Genomic DNA, 26,188 nt, shown 5'->3' on the forward strand with positions numbered 1-26,188 from the left:
GGACGGGAAGGTAGAACTCTGTGGAACTGAAAAGGTCTCTCTGGTCAGTTAAGGGACATTGAAGCAGGTAAACATCCACGTTAACCTGCATTCATATATATGTATGTATGTTTTTAAAAGTTGCTGCAGCTTGTCTTTGGACTCAGCAACTGAAGTACTCATTTTAAATTGGTTATCCTAACACAAGGAACTGGCGTTAGGACACCATGGTCCAGCTGAGAAATGATCTGGAGGATGGCCTGTTGCAGGCTGTGTGCATGTGAGTTTGTCACCCATTCTCCCCATTTGTGTATTTATTTATTTATTGGTAAAAGTAATTCTGTGAAATTCCTAGAATTCCTGTTTCAAAACAGTAATTCTAGGAAAGGAATGACTCTGTCATTGTTACTGATCTTGAGACAATTGAGTCTTCTCTCGGGCTGTTACCGTACAGAATCACAGAATAGCTGAGGTTAGAAGGGACCTCTGGAGATCAGCTCTAGTCCAACCTGCCTGTTCAAACAGGGTCATCTAGAGTGCATTGCACAGGACCACGTCCAGGAGGGTTTTGAGCATCTCCAGAGAAGGAGACTCCACAGCCTCTCTGGGCAATCTGTTCCAGCGCTCTGTCACCTTCACAGCAAAGTTTTTCCTCATATTCAGATGGAACCTCCTGTGCTTCAGTTTGTGCCCGTTGCTTTTTGTTCTACCACTGGGCTCCAACAAAAAGAGTCTGGCCTTATCATCTTGTCACCCTCCCTTCAGATATTTATATACGTTGATATGATCCCCTCTCGGTCTTCTCTTCTCCAGGCTAAACATGCCCAGATCCCTTGTCTTTCCTCATAAGAGAGATGCTCCAGTCCCCTAATCGTCTTAGAAGCCCTCTACTGGACTCACTCCAGTAGCTCCATGTCCCTCTTGTACTGGGGAGCCCAGACCTGGACACAGTACTCCAGGTGTGGACTCGCCAGGGCTGAGCAGAGGGGAAGGATCACCTCTCTAAACTGCTGGCAACACTCTTCTGAATGCACGTCAGGATACCATTGGCCTTCTTGGACACAAGGGCACATTGCTGGCTCATGGTATTCTGGTTTTGGCTGGGATAGAGTTATTTTTTCTTCATAGGCGCTGTTTTGTGTCATGTTTTGGGTTTAGGAAAAAAAATAATGCTGATGACACACTGATGTTTTAGTTATTGCAGAGCAGTGCTTATACAGAGCCAAGGACTTTTCTGCTTCTCATACGGCCCTGGCAACAAGGAGGCTGGGGGTGCACAAGAAGCTGGGAGGTGACACAGCCAGGAGCTGGCCCAAACTGGCCAAAGGGATATTACATTATCTATTATGTCATGCAGAGCAATAAAACTTGGGGAGTTGTCTGGGGCAAGGTGCTGCTGATTGGGGACTGGCTGGGCATTGGTCATCAGGTGGTGAGAAAGTGCATTGTGCATTGCTTGTTTTGTGTGTGTGTGTGCACATATATATATATGCAATTACCATGATCATTTTCCCTTCAATTTCTGTCCTATTAAACTGTCTTTATCTCAACCCATGAGTTTTACCTTTTCATTTCTCTCCCCCATCCCAATTAGGGGGCAGGGGAGGGAGCATGTAGATGGCTGTGTGGTGCTTAGCTGCCTGCCCGGTTAAGCTGCAACACATGGTTAACTCATCCACCACCAGGATTCCCAGGTCCCTCTCTGCAGAGCTGCTCTCCAGCAGGACAGCCCCCAGCCTGTACTGGTGAATGGGGTTATTCCTCCCTATGTGCAGGACCCTGCACTTGCCCTTGTTGAACTTCATGAGGTTCCTCTCGGCCCAGCTCTCCAGCCTGTCCAGGTCCCTCTGAATGGTGGCACATCCTCTCAGTTTTGTGTCATAAGCAAACTTGCTGAGGGTGCACTCTGTTCCAACACCCAGGTCATTGATGAATAATTTGAACAAGACTGGACCCAGTACTGACCCCTGTAGGACTTTGCTAGCTACAAGCTTCCAAGTAGACTGCGCTGCTGAGCACAACCCTCTATCCAACTAGTTCTCAATCCACCTCACTGTCCACTCATCTAACCCACACTTCCTGAGCTTGTCTATGAAGATGTTGTGGGAGACAGAGTCCAAAGCCTTGCTGATGTGAAGACAGACAACATCCACTGGTCTCCTCTCATCTACCCAGTCTGTCATCCGATAGCCATCACAGAAGGCTATCAGAGTGGTTAAGCATGATTTCCCCTTGGTTAATCCATGCTAGCTACTCCTGATCAGCTTCTTTTCCTCCACATGCTTAGAAATGACATTCAGGGTGAGCTGTTCCATCACCTTTCAAGGGGTGTGGAGGTGAGGCTGGGAGTACAGTAGTTTCTTGCGTCTTCCTTGTTGCCCTTTTTGAAGATCAGACTGACATAGGCTTTCTTCCAGTCCTCAGGCACCTTCCCTGTTCTCCATGACCTTTCAAAGATGATGGAGAGAGGCTTAGTACTTGCCTTCCAGCACCTCCAACAAGACTTTCATGTTTGGAAAATGTTTTCATGCCTCAGGCAAATGTCCCTTCATTTTATCACAAGTTGGAAACAGGGTGATATTTTCTTTTAAAAGAAATCAAGGCTGATTGTAGTGCAACAACAGCTTGGCAGTTACTTTCAGTGTAAGCAAAAAGATATTTGTGTTACATGTATGCAGACGTTACCATACATGAAGTTCAAATCCAACAGTTAAGTCTGAAGAAGTGTTTTGTTGGATTAAGGGGGAAAGGCAGTAGGTAGCTTAAATATGCTTTATTGGAAAAGTACATGCATAAATAAAGTTTGTTTTTATTTAGACAATGTGGTGAAGATAGCTGGACTATGACAGGATAGTTTAGGAATAAAAACAACTTTACTTTCATGGATATCATCCTTTATAGTTTGGAGGTAGAAAGCTGTAATTGAGGACCTGTGGCAATGAGAGAATTACGGCCACTAGTAATGGAGAAAACAAATGACACAATACAGGTGCCCTTTACTGTTCTCATTGAATTCTTACAGGAATTTACTATATGGTTATCTTCAATCAAATTATGAGTACAATTAGGTTTTGGTACATATGTTGTTAGGGGGTGACCACTGCAGAGCAGAGGTTACCATTGCTCAGTGAGGCTAGGCTGTCACAAGGAGCCTGTGGATGTTGAAAGCTTTCTCACCTGCACTGTTGTTTATACAGATACTATGTTCTACAAGCCTTGTTCAGGCTTATCAAGAGAAGGTTAATTAGAGTGGTCACAGACCTCATTGTTATAAGCTTGCAGGTGAAGGTTATTTTGTCATATACAGAACTAAAGAGAATTTATGTTTATAGAAGGAATTCCTCTGTGCTAAATCTGTAAGGTTGGCCTTCATTAGCAATAAGGAAAGTATGTGGACTGATAACATGGGTGGGTGGGTAATCAGCTTCGTTTATTGTTAAAACTACAGTAGAGGTTAGCTTGGTTAAAATGTATTTTAGCAATGTTTACTATTTAACATGGGAGTACTTACCAATATTAACAGAGCAGAGCCTGTTTGTTGGGTTCAGATCTGATTAATAGCATTTTTTTTTCTATTCTCGTTTATATAGTGGTGGATTATGTTTTCCTATATCATATTTAGCTGGTAATTCAGAAGCTTTTGTTTTATGATGTTTTGAAATGCTTAAAAACACAGGACAAGGATGTTAATGATGAAAGAAAACAAATATTCCAAAGCTGAATCTAGTTATAGATGTCTGAGTCAGAGGAATTGAATCAACTTTTAAATGGCAATTGGGTGCAGAAGACATTTTCCAATGTCTTCTTGATGTTAAACATAAGACCAGAAAACATTCATCCTGTTGGCCATAATAATTTTAGAGCTCCTCAAAGTTTCTTACTATTTGTTTACAATTAAACATAACTGCACTTCACAAAAAACCATGCATCTGAATTTTTTATGTTGCTCAGCCAATATAACATCTGCACTCTGGGTACTGTAGTCCTGATTCAGAAAACATGTTTTTACCAGCAAAGACCATTAGTGTATGTGCTTGTCATACTGAAGACAGTAGAATGTAAGCAAGTGCTTAGTACATAAGCTTAAATATATCTACTTTTGTTATTATTTTTTTAATATACTTTATTCTCAGATCTCAGCTCTAAAGAGGAATGTGTTTTGTTATCAACTGATATGTGCATTATCTTACTGACTGACAATTTAACTAATCTTTGTAACACCCCCATGAGATGAAGGGCTGTTATTATGCCAGTTTTACAGACACAAGGCTGAAGTGTAGGTACAGTAGTGCAGAGTTTCCACCAGTTTAGGGCATTCGGTTTGGGATGCATTACATGATACTACCACATGGCACAGCATCCATCAGCTTCAGTTGCTAATGCAGAACCTTGGCTTAGAAACCTTGGGAGGAAAATGCCCATTAGAAAGTGTGTAAAGTTAGGCAATATTGAAAGCCTCACACAAAGGCAGAAAGGGGTGGATTCTGTTCACTAAAAATATACTTAGCCTTCTAAAGGAGTTTCAGATTACAAAAAAAAAAAAAGTTACAACATTGGCAAATTTGGGTTCATGTTTGAGGAGAAGCAGAAAGTAATACTGATGTACAAGATGCATGCCCCTCAAATGTTAAGTTCGTGCTGCAGCTCTTGGTGGTCCTAATGCTTTATGAAGAAAACATCAATAGAAATGTTATTGTCTGGGGAGAAGGACTCTTCGTAGATGTGTTTAATGTTAGTTTGCTGTAAGTTTACAAAGCAAGGTAAAAGTTTTTAACCAAGCAGAGCTTGGATCGAGGTTTGACAAATATAAGCAGCCATTAAAGTACTGAGTGGGAGGCAATGTTAATACAGGATGATGCTGGCTTTTTTTCCCTACCCATTCACGCACTGTTTCAGACAGATATAGATCATATATATGTATTCCAGGGTGTATTTGTATGTGTTTGTTGTGCTGCCCAAACAACTGAGTAACAAGAACATCAAACACAGTTTAAAAAAATGGTTATTCTCACTTTGATGCTGTGTCTTCAGTTTCTGGAAGCAGCCTGTCGCTCTTGCAGTTTGGTCCTTGACCTATCACTTTTGGAGATTTGCCATACAATTTTGTTTACAGTAACAAGCATGGAAAAACTGACTTCCTGACAGTAATGCTGAAGTCTAAGTTGAAACCACTCACAGGTGAAAAAACAAGAGTTCTTCCACTTTGAACTTGTAATGTTTTACATGTAAAATACCCACTTAAAACTGGGCAGCCAACAAAAGGAGACCAGTCCCTCGCCCAAGACCAAATATTAATTGCTTTTTCAGAAGTTTCACTAAATAGTTGGTTGTAATACGTTTGTGTGTTTTTCCCTATGTAGCGTATGATTTTTCATCTCAAAAATATAATAATGGTTATTTAATTTTAATATGGGTATCATATTAATTCACTGAGCAACTCCTGGCCCTTCATAGACTGGTAACCATTGCCTGTGCAGCTCAGACTGATCCCCATGTGGCCTCTCATCACACAGATTTTTCTTGGGTTTTTAAAACACATTAGGATTTAGATATTTATTTGTGTGGGGAACCGGCAGATCACACAACTTGCTTGTTTTCTGGCCTTTGCACCATCTTTCATAGTGTTCTGTGTTCATCAACATAATAGCAGCACCTGTATGACTTTTTAAGGGAATTAGGATATTTATGTTAGGCATTTGTGTATTCAGACTAAATTCTCTTACTGAAGTGCATACAGATTTACTAAACAATGCAACGTTTGAGTTTTGGAATCAAAATCAAAGTTGTAACACAAAAGGCATACGAATCTAATGGAAGACTTGGGGCTCAATTCAGTGGTCACGTTTTTGGTGGTGTAGGTTAAATGATGTGTTTTGTAGCAACTAAATATTCCATAGTTGTGTCAAAAGAGTGTTATTTTACACTTTCAGGAAATTAGGAGGGAACAATTACAAGAGTGGAAGTTGAACAAAGAGCAAGCTATATAAAGCATTAGTATTTTCCCGTAAGTTGTGTGTTCAAGTTTTGTTTAACACAGTTACAAATTCTCTATACAAATTTTATTTTCTTTTTACATCCTTACAATAATTACAGTATTATACAGAGTCTTATGGCCTAACCCCTTTTATGCTGGCATATGCATCATGGCAGTTGCTTTTGAACTGTGAGAAGAGTTTACCCCGAGGGCTAACTGAAATGTAGGAAACAGTATTTAATAAGTCAAAATATTACTGGAAATATTAACCTTAGGAAGCTTCTATAAATGCAGAAAAAATATATATATGTTTTCAGCATTGGTTATTATTTTGCTGCATTCAGCAAAACAACATTCTGCTCTGAATTCCCACATTTCTTCTCTCCTTCAGGACTGCCAGCTGAAGTCTTTCTCACACAGTTTACAGTGATCCAAAAGCACAGTGCTTAAGATACAGAGTCTTAGTCCTTTAACATGCTTAGACATATTTTTTAAAATTCTAATGATCAAATGTGGGTGAGTATTGAGAAAACATCTTTCATATTTATAAATATAACATTTTTAGCTTTATCTGGAACTATTTTATTGCTTCTTGTCTGCATGTATTCCAGATAAATTTACTGATGGAAGTGATGGTGGAACCATGAAGTTTAGGCAAAGTATGCAATATTTGTAGTAGGTGAATTTCAATTTTGAAATAGCAGGTATTCACACTGGGAACAGAATATTATGATTAAACAGCTGGCAAATACAAATATATGTGGTCAGTGCTATTATCTGGCATAGCAGAACTATGACTGGTAGGATAATTGCAATAAACTATCTATCACATATCCTAGAATTAATGTGGGAAAATTTTCAAAGAGTACTATTGAATAATCAGTGAATTCAAATACAGTGATCTGGCTCCAGATGAATGTAAAAGATTCACTGTGCACTTCAGCAGTTTCTTGTGATAAAGGTCTGTGCTGAAAATGCAGAAGAAGCATTTCCCTATTTTTTACATGCATTTACTATGATGATCTATGCAGATCATGGTACATTCTACTGAAAATTACCAGAAGGTAGTCTGATGCCTATTTTGTTTCCTGAACGGACAACTAAAACATGTTTTTTATATGAGACAGTAGCTAGATCGGCATTCCAGGTGCCGTCAGGAAATGGCTTTGAAGAAGCCCATCAAGTACCAAAGAAGTTTATCTGTGGCCATGCAAAACTTTTTATAGGATATTTTACCCTCCTGAAGATCTCTGTCCACTGTAGAGAAACTGCTTCTGGTAATCGAACTCTCAGTTAAAGTAGACCTGAACATCTCCAAGCTATGGCAGTGTATGTCTAGACATATCCTGTGGTCACTAAACATCTACCAGTATGTTGTAGGGCACTTCAAAAAGCAAAGGACACTTCATGCCTTGGCCAGTAGCCATCACAGCTCAATGCTTAGACTCATGTGCAGCTCTGTGGTTTTTGTTCATGTGGGGCTAACGTATTTGTTTTGGTTTGAGTCCATGACGTTTACACACTTGAGGTTCACTTTGGGGTTTCAGGTTCAGCGAAACATCAAGTTTTGCCTAGCTTTTGGGTTGAAACCTCAACCTTAATGGTAATGCTTTCTCTATCTGCAGATTCTGAAGAGAAGGGTCACTGAAAAACAAACCGCAAGCCCTGATACTCACTGAGAATCGTCAAGCATTCAAACCGACCATTCATTGCAGAATTTAGCAACCATATTTTTCTGTCAAAATTAGCAATTCTGCATTTTAATGATATGCACTTGTCTATTAGTGGCATTCTGTTTCAACTGAAATTATAGCATTTCTCCAACTTCCTGCTGTTTTTCAGTTCCCACTTCCTGGGTGGCAATGTTTAGTACCACACAGTGGTGTCAGTTTTGGGGTGTAATGAACAAGATTTTTTTTTTTTTTGGTGAAACCATTTGACAGATTCTTGTTTATGCTAAGTCATGTTACTTTTGTCCAGTGTTTGCAGTGCCGGTGCTATGCTTAACCAATGTGAAGTTCTGCTTCCTTGGACTTCAGGAAATCAGTCCCCAAAGGGACTTTTCACAAAGGGGAAAAGCTGGTGCCCTAAAGGCACTTGGGTAGCTTTCTTCATTTGAGTCCTAACACTGTCTGGTGCTGAAAGGGCTTTAGCTCTTGTTCTCTTTAACAGTGCAACTCTTGCTGAATTGGGATCCGGTCTTTAATTGTCAGTGAAAGTCAATGAATCAGACAATTAACCATACGAAGAAGCATACTGAATCTCGTTGAAAAGCACCTGGAAATTATTCCATAGCATTCAGTAGCTTTTAAAGAGTTGTGAATTGTTCTCATTTTGGGCTGCCTGTATATTGGTCTAATTCTTCATGCTGATCTAGAGCCTACTCTGATGCTGACTTTTGCTCCAAAGCCTGTCTCCTGTGGACAGTTACATCAAATCCAAGGTAGCTAGTGTATTGCTAAGTTAGCATGAAGCTGCCCAAATACAAAGCATGATTTATGACCAAATGTCTGAGAACAGATCTTCAAATACTGGTACCAAATTGGTGATGGGAAAAATGCTATTGACTAGCTATGCCAAGGCAGCATCCAAAATAGGCCCAGTTCTTTCCGCATCTTCCAGTTGCTTTCATATGAGCTCAATTGCTAATGGTGCCACCCACCAATTCCCACCTGTATGCTCATATGTTCTATGTGGACATCTTCCGTCTTCTTCACTCACTGAATGGAAGGGGAGAAAATGTGCTGTGGAAGTCAACTGAGAGAGTCATTTAGGTAACTTTAGTCTGCCTATGAATTACTTCAAGTATTAATAGTATCGAACATAGCAAAAACCTATGTTAGAGATTTGAAGAGGAAAGAAAGGGTTAGTTACCCATGCTCTTACCAAAGAATTTAATGGGGAGTTTATATTAAGGGATCTCAGTGTAAGAATTAGATTTTAAGCTCTTGGTGCCTGGAGAACTACCTCACAAGGTACTTCATCTAAGTCTTTTATATTTCTAAAGAAACAATGAGTGGTTGTTGTCTTTGTAATAGTCTTTTTCCTTCTTTCCCTTCATTTGCATCTAATGTGGATGTGTATCTCTAGCTCATATTTAGAGGTACATACAACAACTACCCTCATAAGAGGTTTTTCACAAGCCTGGGCAAATTTACAAATTCTGTAGGGCCCCTTTTTCAGGTCTGTTTAAAAAAATGCATATTATACTGTTTATTCTGAATGAAGCAGCATCCTCTAGCTACCATGTTGGTTCAACCTTAGTTCTGACTTCACAGAGTAGGTCAGGTTTCACATTCATTTGGGCTTTGTTTTTTCTCGTTGTTAGCACACATGGGACAACACTGGACTTGTTATTAGGGTGGTCATTGCTGTTTTAGTTAATACTTGAGATGGAAGCGCATAGATATCAAAGCAATTAATGTTTAAGATGGTGGCAATTGGGAAATGCTACTGATTTGAGCTGAACTTGATTAAACAAGTAAGAAAAGAGCTTCTTCATTCCTTGACTCCTTCACTTCTCTTCTACTGCTTCAGTGTTAGATTTAGGAAATGTATGTCATTCAGTATTTCCTACTAGCAGTGCAGTGAAGGTCCTGCATGTTAAAAAGAGAGAGAAAATGTTCTTCTTCTGTGCAATATTTCCCCAGGGAAGGAGGTTTAGCACTGGAAGAGGTTACCCAGAGAGGTTAAAGAATCTCCATCCCTGAGTTTTTTCAAGACTTGCCTAGACAAAGTCACAGCTGACCTGTTGTAATGTTGGTGATAGCCCTGCTTAAACAGAGGGTTCTCTGTATGACCTTCAGAGGACCCTTCTAACCAATATATCTGTGATTCTGAGTCAGAATAGATAAATGAGCTACTGGTACAAACTGGGAAAAATCATAAGCTCACAAAGTCAAGAACTCCTGTGGATCTATCATAGAAATTAATAAGAATGGACAAGAATCCATTCTCAGATATACTATAATAATGGTTTTATAGCTTAAGAATAATGAGAGTGGTCACCAGGACAGCTCCTTTGGTCTTGTAATCGAAAGCCCTGTAACCTATTTTGCTCCACTGAATCCACGCCTTAGTAATGTTTATCTTTTGGACTGAGAAAACACCATCTGAAGCCTTTATTCTCCATATTAGCTGACGCTGTATTTGAAAATACCATACCATATCCATTAACTACAATCTGAATTTGGGTGTACCAATATCATTTTCCAGTAAAGACTTGACAGTGCTGATATTGCACCACCTGTGAAAATACCCTTGGATGACTATGATAATCTTTTGATTTTTTTCATATATAGTCCAGAGGCTCTTCTGAACACTAGCTTCCCAATGAGGGTGAACACTACAACTGGATTTTGTGTAATTTAGGCAAGTCCAAGGTGCAACCCATTGAAAAGCCCCTTTCCGATGGGAGCCAATGAGAACAAGCTTGAACTGCCTTGCGCAAATTTTTGCGATCTGCTATTGCGTGAGCAGTTGGGAATGTTGAAATCGGCACAATAGAGCACTTGGGTTTTGCTCCGATTTCAGTTCCCCACCTGGGTGCTAGGCATCTCTCTCTTCTGGGGAATTGTGTGCTTTATCTGCATCTCATAAACTTCGGAGCTTGCAATGGGATCCTGTGCAGAACAGCTGTGCAGCTATCTTTTTATATTTCCCTGACACCAGCTACGGTTTCAGTGTAAAGAACCAGGGAGCACAGCGTTGCAAGGTGGTGCCCGGCTTTTGCGAACAAAGGGGATGGAGGACTGTGTACCACCTGCTCTGTATTTTGAACGTTAGAAGTAAACAAGAAGTAAAACAAGCTACAAACCGCTGTGTTTGTTGGATGAAAACTTTACACAGCAGCAATTTCATCGATTGCCAAGGTCAGCTTTTTTGCTTTTGTTTCTCAAGCTAACCAGTCAGTCCCTCGGTTCCATGCTCCTATACGCAAGATGGTGAAGCAGCCAAGGATGTTAACTGCTTGGTGCCCTGACAGGGAAAAGCATTGTGGAGCTACATACTCTTACTTTGGGACTACCAAGGGTATCCAGATGTTGCTGTGTTTAACACTGTGGCACAACACCTCTGTGGGAATTGGTAGGAAAGAGCATTTGCTTATTGACTTGGACTGAAAGCTTTTGAGTCAGCAACATTAGGAAAACACTGCCACCGAATGCAAACCAGACAGAGCCCTGTTGTGTCCATAAGTGAGGAAAAAAAAAAAACTGCTCATTTTTTCCTAATTATTTTGTGGGACAGTGCATTTGCTAAAATTACCAGTTATGAAAACAAAGAATACCCCTCATTTTCTCACTGTAGTTGATCGTGAGTGTGGGGCTGAGTGAGAAAAGGAGTTGTCTTGGCAAACAGCTTATTAGTCTTGGATAAATTATTCAGAACACAGGTTTGGATACAGATTGTAGGGAATGATAATGGAGTTGGTTTTCTGAGCCTCTTCATGTTATGAAGACATGGAGTATGCTTTTCAGGAATTCACTTAAGTGGAATCAGCTTTGAATAACGTAGTCTGGAAGTAATATTGCTGCCATCCAGCTAGTGTCTGTGGAACAGCATTCTCCTGCCTCTTGAAGCATTGGTGTTGAAGACAGAGATATTTATTTGTTCTTTTTTTTTTTTTTTTTTTTTTTTGTGTGTGTGTGTGTGTGTTTAAAGGGAAATTCTTTCTAACCACTAGAGAGGGGCATGTTTCGGTTGAGCTTTTTCCCCCCCGAGTGAAATAGTGGACCACATCAGCATCCGATTTGGGTGCGTCATGTGGTTTCTCATGTGATGCTGGTCTCGCTGTGCTTTGGAGAGTGAGCCTTTGTGACTCCGCACTCTTGGACAGTAACATCCAGCAACAAAGGAGACTTTGGGGAGGGGGGGGAAAAGACACCCCCCTGAAAAACCCTGAAGCCCAGAAAAAAATAAAGTTACAATCATTTATGATAGTTATTATTTCATCTTAACTGTTTCGGCTTCTATTTTTAATTCCGGGTCTTCCCTTTTCTCCGTTCCTGCAGGCATAAAGCTGCACTGTTCGGAAGAAGCGAGATTGTCTTTCCTCACAGCTACGGCGCTGCGCCACTCTCAACACAGCCTGCTTTTCCCCCCATTTACCTGGGCGGCTGCTGCTGTTTCTGCTGCTGCTGGGGCTGCTGCAGTCTCGCTGCCTGTGCTTCACCCTGGCTTGGCTGACTTGAGACTCACTCGTCTGCACATTGCTAAGGAAGAGGAGCGATGGAGCCACATTTTTTTCTGTTGGTTCTGGAAGCAAAGGGTTGTGATGTGTGGTGGTTTTGGGGTTTTCTTTTTTTTTCTTTTTCTTTTTTTTTTTTTTTTGGGAGCGGGGAAGGAGGCATGTTCATCTAGGATGGGGTGGGTGAAAGCTTAAAGAAATATGATGTAAAGTAATCCAGTGCTCAACAAGGGCATCAGCAGCAAGAATCCAGCCTCTGCTGCTCCAGAGGATTAACATGGGGAAAGCCACAGAGCCGCAGTCGGGTTTCACCTCAGCGTTGTGCTGGAGATGGATAAATAAGGTATTGGTTGTGTCTGCCTGTTAAGGCAAAGCCACGGGAGGAAGAGCGAGAGAGCGAGAGAGCGAGTGCAAATGCAGAGGAAGAAGAAATGCTGTGTGCTGTTTGTCTGATCTGTGCATTCTCATTGCAGAGAGGATGGCATAATTAAGAAAGCAATGTGTGGATGGAGGGACTGTAAATTGTAGCTCAAACACTCCTGATGCTGTCAGGGAGAGAACTGATGAGCTAGGTGGCTGCAGCGATATCCCCAGGGAAAACAGCAGCCATACACTCTGTGTGTGTGTGTGTGTGCTTATATGTGTGAGAGCATGTACAGACATGAAAGAAAGACATTTCTGACCAGTTTACAGAGGAAGCTTGTAATTTTGATGGGTCAGACTTGATAGCAGCTTTTATTTTCAACCATAGCTCTACACCTATTTCCTGACTGAGATGGCACTTTGCGAATGCAGACGTAGGCAGAATTATTCTAAGAAATGTGAAAGCAGATCCTTTCTGCTTAACACCTTGAAGCACTGAATCTTCTGCACTGCTGAGAGAAACTGTGTGTGTGTGGGGGGAGGTTCCTTTTCTCCATCTTAAAATCTTTATAAACACAGCTGTATTCAGTATGGTGAAAAATTCTATACTGTAAATAGAGATGTGATCAATTTAATCAAAATAAATGCATCCCAGATGACTTCTAGACCAGCTGGCTATCACAGTCGTCAGATGGCTAAATGGTAAACTGAGCATTTATAGTCAGCATTATATTTACATTTTTTCAGAATTTCAAAATCAGCCTCTAATTAAAAATGATTCTTCCTCTATTGGAAAGAGGCAACGCTTGCATTTGGCAGTGGATTTATCTGAAATGTATCTGGGGTTGTTGTATTTTTATTTTTTATTTCTGCACATGCATCAGAGAGATCATGTTCTTAGAACAGGTAGCCTTGTCACCATGCTGGCATATTGAGTTCAGCAGGCTGCTCAGGTTGCCCAAATCTGAACAATGCATAAATAGGGGAAACAATGCTGCAGTCAGCTATTGAAGCTTGGCATGGCTTTTAGCAGCTGCCTACTGAGAAAGAGGTTTCTTTTTTTTTTTTTTTTTTATACAAATCCGTAGACCATAATGTCATCCTAAAATGTGTACGAGGGGATTTCCCAATAGTCATGGTGAGCTACCCTGCAAGACGCCTGTCTGGCCCTTCCACTATTTGTTACCCAGTCCACAAAGGCAGCCCTGTGTGTTGGATTATATTTAGCCAGCTGTTCGATAACATTCTTGTGCTGGGGGCGAAGGAGTCTTATTACTCCCATACTGTAGTTTTCTGTTTGCTTAAAGAAAAACAACCTTGGCAATACAGCAGGCTCTGCAAAGGAGTTTATACCACTCCAGCACCTTTCTGAAACTGCTGTGCTTCTAACTCAGGCAGTTTTAAAGCAAGCAAGGAGGAGGAAGAGTGGCTCTTAACTCAGAGCTTCAAAGCTGCAGAGACGAGGAAAATGTCAGCAGCTTGTAATTAGGAGTCCGTGGTTACGTCAGTGACTGTATCTCTCCAAGAATAGCTATCTGATGTGTGCCACAAAGCAAAGGAAGACAGTCATAACCTGGTTATCAAGCCTGGCTCAAACAAGAAAGAGCAAGATGGATTAATGAATCGGCTGTATTTGTAAATCAGAGGCGGACGGATTACATGTACGAGACTTGCTGCATTCTGCAAAACTGAAGACTGAACTATTGGTTTGTCAGAGGGCATGCACCCAGTGAAAGTGTGAATCCTTCAGAAGAAATGCAGATGAGCTGTCTATCCTAAAAAATGTCTCTCCTGGCTCCGTCTTGTACAGGCAGCTGCGTGACACAGAGGCATGCTCTGAAGGGAGAGGCTGGCCAGCCGCGCGGAGGTGTTTAAAAGCAAGGGTGTAATTAAACACAAAGCGAGCATGCTGAAACTCTGCTCTGGCGCTGCAGATTTGATACTGAAATACCACCCCAGAGAAGACCTACTGTGGGTCTGGTGTGGTTTATATTAAGGCTTCTCTGGTCTAGGGGGGTGGGGGTGGAAAAAAGGCTTAGTGCAACATCTTGCAGCCAAACAGCAGTCCCTGGGGCTACGCTGGGAACGCGGCAGTGTGGGGCTGTCTGCTCCTCGAGGGACGTGCCCAGAGCCCGTGGGGAGCTTTCTGACCCCTGCCATTATTTTTAGGTCTGGGCTGGCAACTCAGCAGCGCTTAAGCAGTGAGATTGCAGGGGGTGCTTAATCTGTTCTGACTGGCCTTTCTCTGTGTTGGGGCTGAAAAATGTTTACACGGCTTTTATCAATACCCACGCACCATAGTCAGCATTCGTTTCTGCTTGTGTTCATGTTACCCAATTTCTAGCAGACTGGCATGTTTCCCTGCTCCCAGCAGAAGTCGGGTGCAGTTCAGCTCTGTTTATGTCGCTCTTTAATTTACCAGGATAGGTAGATTGCATTACGCAAACAGTGGGTTGTGGGTTTGTTGTTGGTGGTTTTTTTGTTGTTGTTGTTGTTTCGTTTGTTTTTTTTGACTGTGAACACAAATTTGTAGGAGGAGATGACTCTGTATATTAAACCAATAGCTCTTTGAATTGTATGTAGCATAATTTAAATATACTTACTTTAATTAATAGAAGGTTACAAAAGCTGGCATTGTCTGGGGCTGTTTAATTTACATTTTAGACTTAGTCAATGAGCACAACCTGCCTGATTAGAATAGCGTATTCTGTGCACCCGACAGGGTGGAAGGCATTATTTTGTTTGTGTTCGTTCAAACAGCTGGTCATTAATGCAGGCCCCATCTCCAGAGTGAAGTGCTAGTGGACATGAATGGCTGCCTGATTAATGCTGCCCCTGGATGGGTCCTTCATCCAGCAGCGATGCTTGCAGCAGAATAATGCAGCCTGATTTGATTGCGCTCTAACAGGGTAGTATGTCATTGTGTCACCGAGCAATTGAGGTTATTATGGGGCAGGGCAGACAGACGGGACAGTGGGGTTACTAGACCGTGGCATTTTTAGAAATGCAGGCCTGACCTACTTAGAGTTATTCTTGCTGGCTGGCAGCTGCATGGTGCATGGCTTGCCCTGATAGGCTGAGGCTGTTGCTAGGGGGAATTAGCATGAATTTTTCCACATACAGACTCAGTGATTGAATGATAAAAGCTGACTGGAATTAAAGAGATTCAGTTCAGTATTATGCAGATTTATCTATCTCGTTTTTTCGTCTCTCAAATGCATAAAAAGGGGCAGAAGAAAGTTCATTTCCATTCATTTTTACCTTTTATTTATTTATTTATTTGTTTGTTTATTTTTTCCAGGGGAGGACAGAAGCACTGTGAATTTGTGATCATCATTTGCTATATAAGTCATTGAAATGGTACAACAGAGGGCATGCATCTTTAATATATGGGAGATTCAAATTCTACCTCTTCAGAAGGGGAAAAAAAAATGAATATAGTTTGTATTCTGCTCAGGCTGCTGCCTTTTTTTATTTGAAGCTATGTCAGATTCCCTTGTCTGGAAAGGGGAAACATATACCAGGTTTTATTGCATAACATTGCTCTTGGCTATTTTTAGCTATCTGTACTTCATAAGATTAGTCCTGTGTTTATGCTGGTGGATGAAATTAATCCCCAGACTTTGTCTCCTATATGCAGAGGCAGACACTTGGGGTGTACTGTAGTGTAGTGTGCCATGTTCATCTGAAAAGATGCTTACACACTACCAACGTACACCACCTAGCAGAGATCTGACAATTGGCCTGTAAACAGATTGATTAGATAACCTCTTCTGGACTGTGGAGTATTTTTCCAGCTTCAGTTTGAAGTTGGATTCTCTTGATAGCCATTTTTTATTTATCTACACCTGCTTAAAATAGTCATGTCTTTTCAGAGAACTCTGATCCCTCAGGAAGCAAATAAAAACAATACTCAGTGAAGAATTCTTTGATGTAATTATGAATATTTCCTATGTTATTATCACTAATTATTGAAGATCTTTGTTTAAACTGCAATTCCCCCCTGTATGATCCTTTACCATGTAGAGGAATTAGAATTTAGTGCTTATAATTTTAAATTGATTTTCATGGCAACACCTCATGATGTCACACTCAAAGCATGGTGACTTTTCAACAGCTGGGGATGGTGGAGACGGACTTGGAAGTCTTTGTATATGTGAAATAAAAATGTGACTCAGTGCTGAGTAGTGAGCTCATTTGTGTCTGAAAGAGTTTCATTTGAAATATTTGGATGAATGAGACACCTTTCAGAGCGGTGTGAGCAGCCTTCAGGTCTGTCTAGACAGCCAGAAGTCTCCCTGGACACAGAGCTTCCCGACCCCCTACCTTGGCCCCTGGAGTTTCTGTGAAAGGTATGAAGAGGAAGCAACTGAAAATGGAGACATGCTTTTGAACGTGTTTTGTGGCTGAAGCAAAAGCATTCAATTCATACAGATTTGAATTCCTGCACCTCTTTCCTGTCTGTGATTCATTCCTGAAACACACAGCTCTTACGTATCTGCTCCTTCCTGGCAGTCCCATGGATTAACAGATTTTTAGAGGAGAGAAAATGAAGAGAGGCACTATCTGAAGCCCAGCATCTGTGTTCCTTCTTGCTTTTTTCTCCGTCTGTCCCAGATGTAACTCCAGAAAGTGAAACCGCAGTGTTGGTCCCACGGCAGGACCCACTTCTCCCAGTATTCTCTTGATCAAAGCCTGATCTCTTGCTCTGCTTTCCTGTGTGGTGCTGTCAGTGGCTGTGGCATCTCACCTGGGTTTTCAGTTTGGTCCATCTTCCAAACTTAACTCTGTGTTGTGCTTTCTGCTGAGTTTCCCCTTGCGCTCCCTGCTTGTTTTTCCTGTGATGAACCAGTTCTCGGAGAGAAGGATCAAATCACAGACAGGTTCAGCCCCTCCCAATGTGCCTTTGGTGCTGGTATTCAAGTGGGCAGCCTCTTTCTAACAAAAATGAAATACTGGTGTGGAAGTCAGTTCCTTCTGGGAGGAAGAGGCAACTTTCCTTTTGGGAGGGTAGGCAGCAGCCAGCCTTTGTGTGTAATTGTCTGTTGAGGGTCTGGCCCCTGTTGGTTGTAGTCAGTTGTAGTTTTACACAGTTCACCTGGAATATTAGCTGGCTTGGACTTCAGCAAATCAAAATTACTGTGCAATATTGTATTCGTTTCATGGGAACCCTCTTTTCTAGAAAAATGTGTTGAGTATTATCTTATTTTGGCATATTCATGCTAAGAAAGAAAGTTCTCGTCCAAAGAAAATCAAGAAACAATATCAAGCATATACTCTGTGGAAAAGAATTATATCCTTGATGTTTGTTTGAGATTTCAGTGCAGTGAACATTTAAAACAAACATCAAATCAGATGGTTTAGCAAACCATCGAGTGACATATTAAACATGAAAAATGCACCAGAATACGTATTCAACATTAGGTTACTATTCTGAAAGTCTCTTTAATGGAAATTATTCCAAATAAATGAATGTGTGAATAATATGATCATAATGCTTTGGGTAATTATAAGTAACAGAAATATGGAATTAATTAAACAAAAACAAAATCTGAGCTCTCTCTGTGTGTAAAATATAAGAAAGAGGGCACCAGAGGATTTTGAAATATGTCTCTTGAAAAGATTGTTGATTGTGCACATTCCTTTGAAAAACATATTAATCATTTTCTGATGATCTCCTCTGAGGTTTCTATTGTTATAACAACTTACACCTCCTACCTAGAAGTTGCTTACCTACAAAAGATTGTGTTGTATTGTTCAACATTCCTGTACCACAACCTCTCCTGTGAGATATGAAAGATCTATTATACTGTGTTTCAGGCTCTAGGATGGCTAAGCGGGTGCTGATTTACTAGTAGTGTATGCAAGCAATGCTTTTTTTCTTCCAGTAAAAGAGACCAAATCCTTCTTCCATTTGTGGATTTGAGATGGTTGTAGTGGTCAGTGTATTTCTGAGCTGGGAGTCTTGGCTGGTTGTGGATTCGTTGTGCATTTTGTGATGTCATCACAGCTTTCTGGTTTTCTGAAAAGGATCAGAGGACACAGAATATATAACAGCACATCTAGATTCCCATGAGAGGATTGTAGTGGCAAGGAGTGAGCTTACTCCCAGCCTCCACCTCCTTCCAGGGCCATAAAGATCAGTTCTTCTGCAGTAAATGTGGTTTGGTTCTAATTTCAAACCAAAAGTAGGATGAATTGTATTATATATCTTAAAGAGTGGTGGTTGGCACATTCCTTTCATTGCAATACAGTAGGGAATACAAATGTTTTACAGATTAAAATAATCCTTACGAGATTTTTTGCTGTGATCCATTAACATGGAAACAAATTCTGTAACATTACCTTCAGCCAGGAGCAGTGTTACTGTGGCTCCCACATTCATGCTTTTCCTGGACGTACATGCCTATACACTCAGAAATGCTGTATACATGTAGTATGCATGTGTATGTGTATAAAAGGCGCAAGCACAATTTACACAAATGCAACACTGAAGCATACTTTACAGAATGTAATCACAATTGCTTCAGGATAATACCAAAACCATGCCTCCAGGTGTGTGGTGCTGGTTTGTTTACAGTGAAAGTAGCTTGTCATAAAATTAATGCAATTTCAGTACAGAGCATAACCATCATATTACGTCTGTCATCCTATTCACCACCAGCAACAACAGAAAATGATGCTGTGTAATATAAAGATAACAAAAAGGACAGCATGGTGGAAAGTAGCATATAACTAGATAGACGAATTTCAGAAACACTTATGCATTTTTTGTAGTCACTAGTGAGGTAAAACGAAATGCATGATGGGCTGTTTAAGACAGAGAGACATAGTTTTTATTATAGTTAATTCTTCCTTCCTGCTCCTAGGCCACACCTACTTCAAAAGTGAATCCAGACTTATATCTTGACAGAAATCATGATCCTGTTCCAACCAAAGGCTATTTTATCCTGGCATTCAGTGAGGCCAGGCTTTTCTGGTATTTGCAACTGAACATGTCTTTTTCTCTGCTCTCATTCCAAAGTGTGGTGTTTGTGTTTATATGTTTTTGTTTTTGTTTTGTTTTGTTTTCCTCTATTCTTTGAGCATTCTTTGAGCACCTAAATTTTTAACCAATATATCATAAATTTGATTTTGAGTGTGAGAAAATGTGGGGAAATACCACTTCAGTACTAAGGTTGAGTTGGGGTCAGTATACACAGGTTTTGTTTTTTTTTTTGTTTGTTTGTTTTCATATACTTCTGCTTTCATCATGAAATGGATTTGGTTTTGTTGAAATGGAACAACAACAACAAAATATGCCAAGAAGAGTCCAGGCTCTAACAGGCTGCACAGCTCAGGGAATAAAGTGGTTTATGTCTTGATTTACAAAGTTAGGGCTCCTAGAAGTGTAGATGCAGAAGAAAGCAGTCTTCAAAAGGAAATGCTTTCTGGCTCTCTAGTGACTTATGCTGTTATCATCACTGAAGTTAACAGTGTATTTCTTGCCTTTTTTTTTTTTTTTTGGCACTTTGGTGTTATGTAAGCAGCACTCACACCCATGTTCGATTAAGTAATTATTTTATACCACAGTTGCGTCTAGGTTTGTCTTTTGTTGTTGTTGTTATTGTTGTTACTGTTGTTATTTGTTTGTTTGCTTTGTTATTGGCCTGAAAGACACGGTAATTTCTGAGGTTAAAGTTTTTTGGATACTTCAAATTTGGAGGCATTTGAAATAATAGCACTTATTAGAAGACTGCTGGTGATAGATTTTGTGCAATGCTGTACCCCTCAGAGAACAGAGGCAGAATGGAGGAGGTGGCACACTGTGCTGCAAACCTGGTTTGGTTATGGCTGAAACATGGCTGATGAATCTTTGCATTAATCTCCTGTTCATGACCTCTAACGATGCCAATGCATTATAGCTCTCACTTGCAGTTCCTGCATGTATGCACAAGCAGGAACATACACACCATTTTACCTGAGCTAAATTGTTAAGTCATCTTCAGCAGTGCTATGCTGTCTGTATTACTCCTTTGAAACTCAATCTTATGGTTGTTTACAACCTACAGATGAGACCATAAGTTCAGTTTTTTTTGTTTTGTTTTGTTTGTTTTTTCCTCTAATTATTGGCAAGATTATATTGGCAAGATTAGTTTTTGCTTAACTCTATTCTTGTGAGTTTTCAGTGCCTTATTTGCTCTGTCACAGTCAGTTGATCATGTACCCATCAAGTGTTTTGTGTAACAGCCAGTGAGTAGCACACTTGTCTTGTGGTTAGAGTTGTCTTGGCCTTATATTCACTATTCCTAATATTTTTGTGGTACTGAAGAGATACTTGCAAATATAAAATAAATAAATAAACTATATTTGTAGTGTCAGTTCAAATTTAATACGAGGTTAGCTGAACTTGAGAATAAAACAGAAGACATGAATATTAAGCACTGCCCTCCAAAATATTTTCTTTCGCTTTATGAGAGTAATCTCATTTCGTTTAGAAGAAGAAAGCGAATGGCAAGCCAAGGGCCCCAAGCAGACAGATGATGTTTGATTTCACAAAGCAGATACTCATGTTATGATACATTCCTAAGAAGCAGAACGGGAAAATAATGCTGTGCAGATCTGATTGCTTGTGTGTTTTCAAACACAGTAGATGATCTAAAATCAGAGCTGTGGAACTGAGTAAAAGCTGGGGCCTGGTGGATTGGTTGGAGAGCTGTGCTGACTGGGGCACAGCACCTGCTTATCCAGCTCTTCAAAGAGATTCTCCAAGGCTTCAAGTGTTGACAACAGTTGGTTGCCTTCTTTGCTCAGCCAGATTACCACTGTTTTCAGTTTGGTGGTGTCTGGAAGGAGAGGTAATAACCTTTATTCAAAACATCTCTCACCCATAAACCTTGGCTTTTTGATAGCCTTAGGCAGTCCTGGCTGCCTCATATTAGTATTGACTTTAATGGGAGTTCAGAGCATGCAAAATAATCAGAAGGTAGCCAGGATTTTGGAGCAACAGTGTTCTGTAGTTTAAGATTTCTAAGATGGTCTTTTCTGTTACAGAGAAAACTAAAATAAATCTCAGGCAGTGAATTTTTGGCTGTATTCCAGTGCTGCATAGTGATGTGGACCAGCGAACAGTTATACTCTAGGCTTGCTGCAATTGCTTGCTTGCAACACTGCAAATAACATCAGGAGGAGAACAAAATAGAAAAAAAAAAAAGGCACTGTTTTCTCAGGGAGAAAATCTCTAATAAGTACAGTGTTATGTGTTTTTTTTTTTCACCCTTAATGAGTCAGCTCAAAGCTCCTATATGTATTTATGATGCATGTATTCACTAGTCTTTAATACCTTGTATTACCAAAACTTCTGTTGTACCTCAAACCTGTAGGCTGAAAAGTGGACATAAGCAATGAAAATGCTGAACACACGATACCTCCTGAAAAATATTTGAATTTTAAGACATTATTCCAGCATACTTTGACATACCAGTAGATCTGAAAAGCTTTAGGAGAAAATAACATCATCTGATGATACTTCATGAGAAATTGCTGTATTATTGAAGAAAAGAAATTCCATAATGTGATATTTTAAAACTGTTTTGGTGGTTACAATTGCTTAGATTCAATGAAATTAACCGAACATAGTCAGAAATTCACTAATAAATGTCCCTATGGAATGTAGAAGTCCCAGAAAAGCACTTTCTTGGTTATTTCCCAAGGTAAAAAGATAAGTTTGTTTTCAAATGTAGTTGTTGTCTGTAAAACCTATGGTTTTATATATAAAAATTGTTCTTTTGGTGAAAAGTGTATACAATTTTTATTTATTTACATTGGTTTTTAGGCCAAAGTTAGATGGTCAGAAATCAGAACCTGTCAATTCCTATATGAATGAGAAACTGGTGATAGAAATGAAACATATTTTTCAGGTAGTTTTGCAGCCATGTGCTTTATTTTACACAGCAAGTATGCAATTTTGCTTTCATAAACAAAAGCCATCAGAACATTTTTTTTGTCTCTCTTTTTTTTTTCTTTTCTTCCAGAAATACCCCAAATGGGCATACCTACAATTATTATCCAAATAATCTTCCTCTTCCTAATGTCAATGTCCAACCTCCTCTTTCCTCTTACACCCTTTTTGTTAGCTTTTTCTGAAATTATCTTAGTCTGTGGGACTACAACTAAAACCAAATTCCTCTGTTCATCCATTAAATTCAGTTCTGCAAAGGCCACAACATTTTGGGTTGTCATTCCTATTGCGTGAAAATGTTTTTAAACATTTGGTTACCCTTGCTGTTGAGCCTTAAAGATTTGACATTCTCTGGCTTTTATGAGGCCTGTGATTATTTCTTGATACTAGATAGTACCCATACCTTCCTGGTAGCAGTTAGAATATGTATCATATTCAAGCACACACACACACACTTTTTTTTAAGAGAGGATGAAGTGGCTTTTTGTCACTCCTTAATCCTTTGTCAAAGGGTAGAAAATGCAGTGTTTTTCTGGCTGAACTGGCTGGACATCAGAGATTCTTCTCTTTCTTTGGGTCCCACAATCCTGCTTTGAAATATCTTTAAAAGAGATGAAAAGGGTGCGGCTGTAGCTTTAAAACCGTGAACTTTGCACATTACTGAAATAAATGGTTCTCCTTTTTATTCTGGGGTCCAGGTTGAGATAATACACAGAAGTAAGAAAATGTGGATGTCTTCTAGTTTATTGTATCTTGACATTTTTCCTCCCTTTAATTTATTTTTGGGGTCTGGGAAGAAAAGCATGCCCAAAAGGCCCAGTGTATTGATGTGTGAAATTGAAGAAGTTGATCATTCTTATGATCCAGACATCATGCCCTTTGACAGGGTTAACATAAAAAGAAACATACTGTAAAACACACGCCTAAGTATGAAAAACTCCTTATATTCAGGGTGTGTTCATACAAAGTGAAATTTTTACAGTGTGGAAAGCATTAAACCTGATCCAGAAAAAATGTGAGTTGCCCCAGCCATTGAGATGTGAATCTCTTTAATCCGCATAAGCATTAGAAAAATCTGAAACATGTGAAAGTTCAAAAGCTGCAAAGCCATTACATGACTCCTTATTCATTTCTCAAATATTGTAACTTTCTATTGAACTGTGAAAAGGCTTTTTCTTCTGTGTTTTTTTTTCCCCTCCCTTTCATCAGCAATATATATCAGTCACTCACTGATGCATTACTGCACATTGTGAAGCTGAAAGTGAGTTTCACTTGGTTATATCTCCTTAGGTATAGATCCTGGATTTATTTTAGGGTATTTATGTAGTATTTCAGAAGTTGGTAACTTGCACCTTTTCAGCAGTTGCTGTCAGAGAGGGGAAAAGGGCAAGACTGAGTAATATGTGTTCTGTTGTTGTTGTTGTTTGTTTATTTGTTTGTTTGTTAAGATCTCAATGTATTTCACAGTAAGCTTAGAAGTCATTTTAATGACCAGTTCAAACTTTGCATGAGGCCTTTTTAACCGTATACAAGCTAACAATAAATAAATAAATAAATAAATAAATAAATAAAGCCAAATACCTTCTTGCAGCTTTACTTTGCAGTTCTGATGTATACTCAGAGGACTCTGAAATTCAGTGAAACTTTGCTCCAGAGAAAATTCTAAGTTAAGGTTGGAAAAGGGGCAAACCTGGCTGCTACAGAAATGCTGAGCCCAAGGATATCCAACTATCAACAAACCCTGATGTGCATGTATGTTTGACTCCAAGGGCTGCTGGGGTCCCTTCCCGGCCCCTGGATGTCCTCAAGATCTGTACCAGCCGAGCCTTGTATGGAGACTCAGGCAGGCTGGTGGATGTGGCTGTCCTGCCAGCAGAGCTGATGGCATTCAAGATCCCTGTGCAGCTCTGCTCCTGCCTGAGCCTGGTGGCCTTCTTCCACAGCTCCTGCGGAGCTGTCAATGGTTTTCATGTGCTGAGAGCTCACTGAGCTCTTTGTTTAGCTTTTGGTATAGACATCCACCACCCCCTCTTTTGGGAAGAAAGCAGCCAGCTTTGTTACTCAGCACATTGTCTATCTATGGGGGTATTTGGTTTGCATCTGCAGTTGTGGTACTTGGCTTATTATGAAGCCTTGCCTTGCTGTGGTCAGTTGTAGCAGACCTCCAAGTTCCAAATAATTGTCTTACTGGGGTATGAATCACGCTTTAGACTGTTTGCTTAAATGAAGTACTTGTTGAGATAAAATTGCTGGGGACGGGGGCAGGAGCTCCTGTGTGTCTAATGGTTTTGCTCTACGGGCTACTGGGGCAGCAGTATTACACTGCAGTGTCTGGAAAATAGCCTTTAGTATTGGGTAACAAACTTTCTTGAGGGCAGGGAGTACAGAAAGTTTCACATTGATTTTTCACATTGATTTTTCATCTGAAAATTGGACACAAATTTTTGTCGTTTAAACTCCTGTGAGAAGACAGTGTAGTGACAAAGAATCGATGGAGGCTTTTTTTTTTTTTTTTTTTTTTAATGACAGGCAACTGCAGAGTCGGACAGAGACTTTCTGAGTTCTCTCCCCACAAAAAATGTCTTCTATACTTAAAAGGACAGGGAGAGACCTGCTTTCCACACAAAAATAGTTGGCAACCCAAATTTTTCTGACTTGCCAAAAGATATATCAAAGAGCTGAGGTAATCTGCTAATTTCTGAGGTGACGAAGCAGCAGAATGCAAGTACTCTCTTGGCTGGAGGTGGTGGTGACTGCAGGAAGAGGGGGGAACACCAGCCACAAACTCTAGGATCTCCTGAGGAGACCACATTCTCAAACAACACAGTGCTCATCATTTAGTTACAAAACCTAAACAAAACGAATGGCTCAAACCTCTGCCAAGACCCAAAGAGCTTAAAGGTAAATGTTAGATAAGGATTAGCTGTAGTCATTCTGTCCTCTGCTGCCAAGGCCTTGCAGCACAACAAAGGACTATTGATCAAAAAGGTCATGTAGAAGAGGGCAGGGTTTGAAGAAACTGGATTCAAAAACGGCCCAAATGAAATGAATGCAAAAATAGTAACTCAAAGATGAATGGATTTCTGTATGACTGGCATTTCTCACATGCATTCTTTTATTTGTCTGATACAATGAATATCTATAATTTGGTTCATAGAATGACATCCAACTATGGTCTCCAGAGCTTAAAAGGGTGAACGTGTCCCTCCAAATAAAATGGAGATGTGGCAACAGAAAATGCATTACTCTGCTTGGGTTTTCCACTTGATGCTGTTCTACTCCACATGTCTTGCCAGGGACACGTAAGGTTACTCGCATGTTTTGGTAGCCAGTGGCTACTGACTAGTACTCTAGTACTTAATTCTTCACATGGTATCAGGAGCAGTGGAGGGATGTTATACAAATCCCTGTTGTTAACTTGATTTTCTTGACCAAAAAGTTTGTTTGTTTTGTTTGTTTGTTTGTTTGTTTGTTTTTTCCCCATTTTTCTTTTGTGTTCAGTAAAGGTTATGTGTGAAAGGGGAATAATACTTTGTGTCTGGGATCTGCAAGTCGTCAACTTCTTGTTTTATTATGAAAAATAAAAATAAAGGGCAATTTACTCTTGTTAGGCTGCTGGAAAAAAATATAAAACACAGAGGTCCTAGTGTCATCCACCAATGACAATCTGCTAAGTGGTGTTTGTATTTTGGGGGAAAGAGGAAAAAAAACATTCCCTGTGAATGACAAGTGTCAATCTTCTGAT

At 40.1% G+C, this 26,188-nt stretch overlaps 1 protein-coding gene across 17 annotated transcripts in view; it reads left to right on the forward strand.

Moving 5' to 3' along the window:
- LOC310895664 (uncharacterized protein) overlaps positions 1-26,188 on the forward strand; it is a 287,632-nt gene that overhangs the window by 243,096 nt on the left and 18,348 nt on the right. For 8 of the 17 annotated variants that reach the window (XR_014580836.1, XR_014580837.1, XR_014580838.1 and 5 more), the window contains one exon: positions 11,965-12,201. The exons of 3 other annotated variants lie outside the window; for them this stretch is intronic. Coding sequence is in view for 2 of the 14 variants with exons in the window: in XM_083827194.1 (XP_083683320.1) it covers positions 11,965-12,201 (237 nt within the window). In the remaining 12 variants the exon portion in view is untranslated. Of the gene's footprint in view, positions 1-11,964; positions 12,484-15,804; positions 20,621-26,188 lie in introns of those variants that run through there. 6 more of the 17 variants (XR_014580843.1, XR_014580844.1, XR_014580845.1 and 3 more) reach the window with 3 other exon arrangements.

This window comes from Anser anser (assembly GCF_964211835.1).
Source record: "Anser anser genome assembly, chromosome: 2".
Taxonomy (NCBI): Eukaryota; Metazoa; Chordata; class Aves; order Anseriformes; family Anatidae; genus Anser; species Anser anser.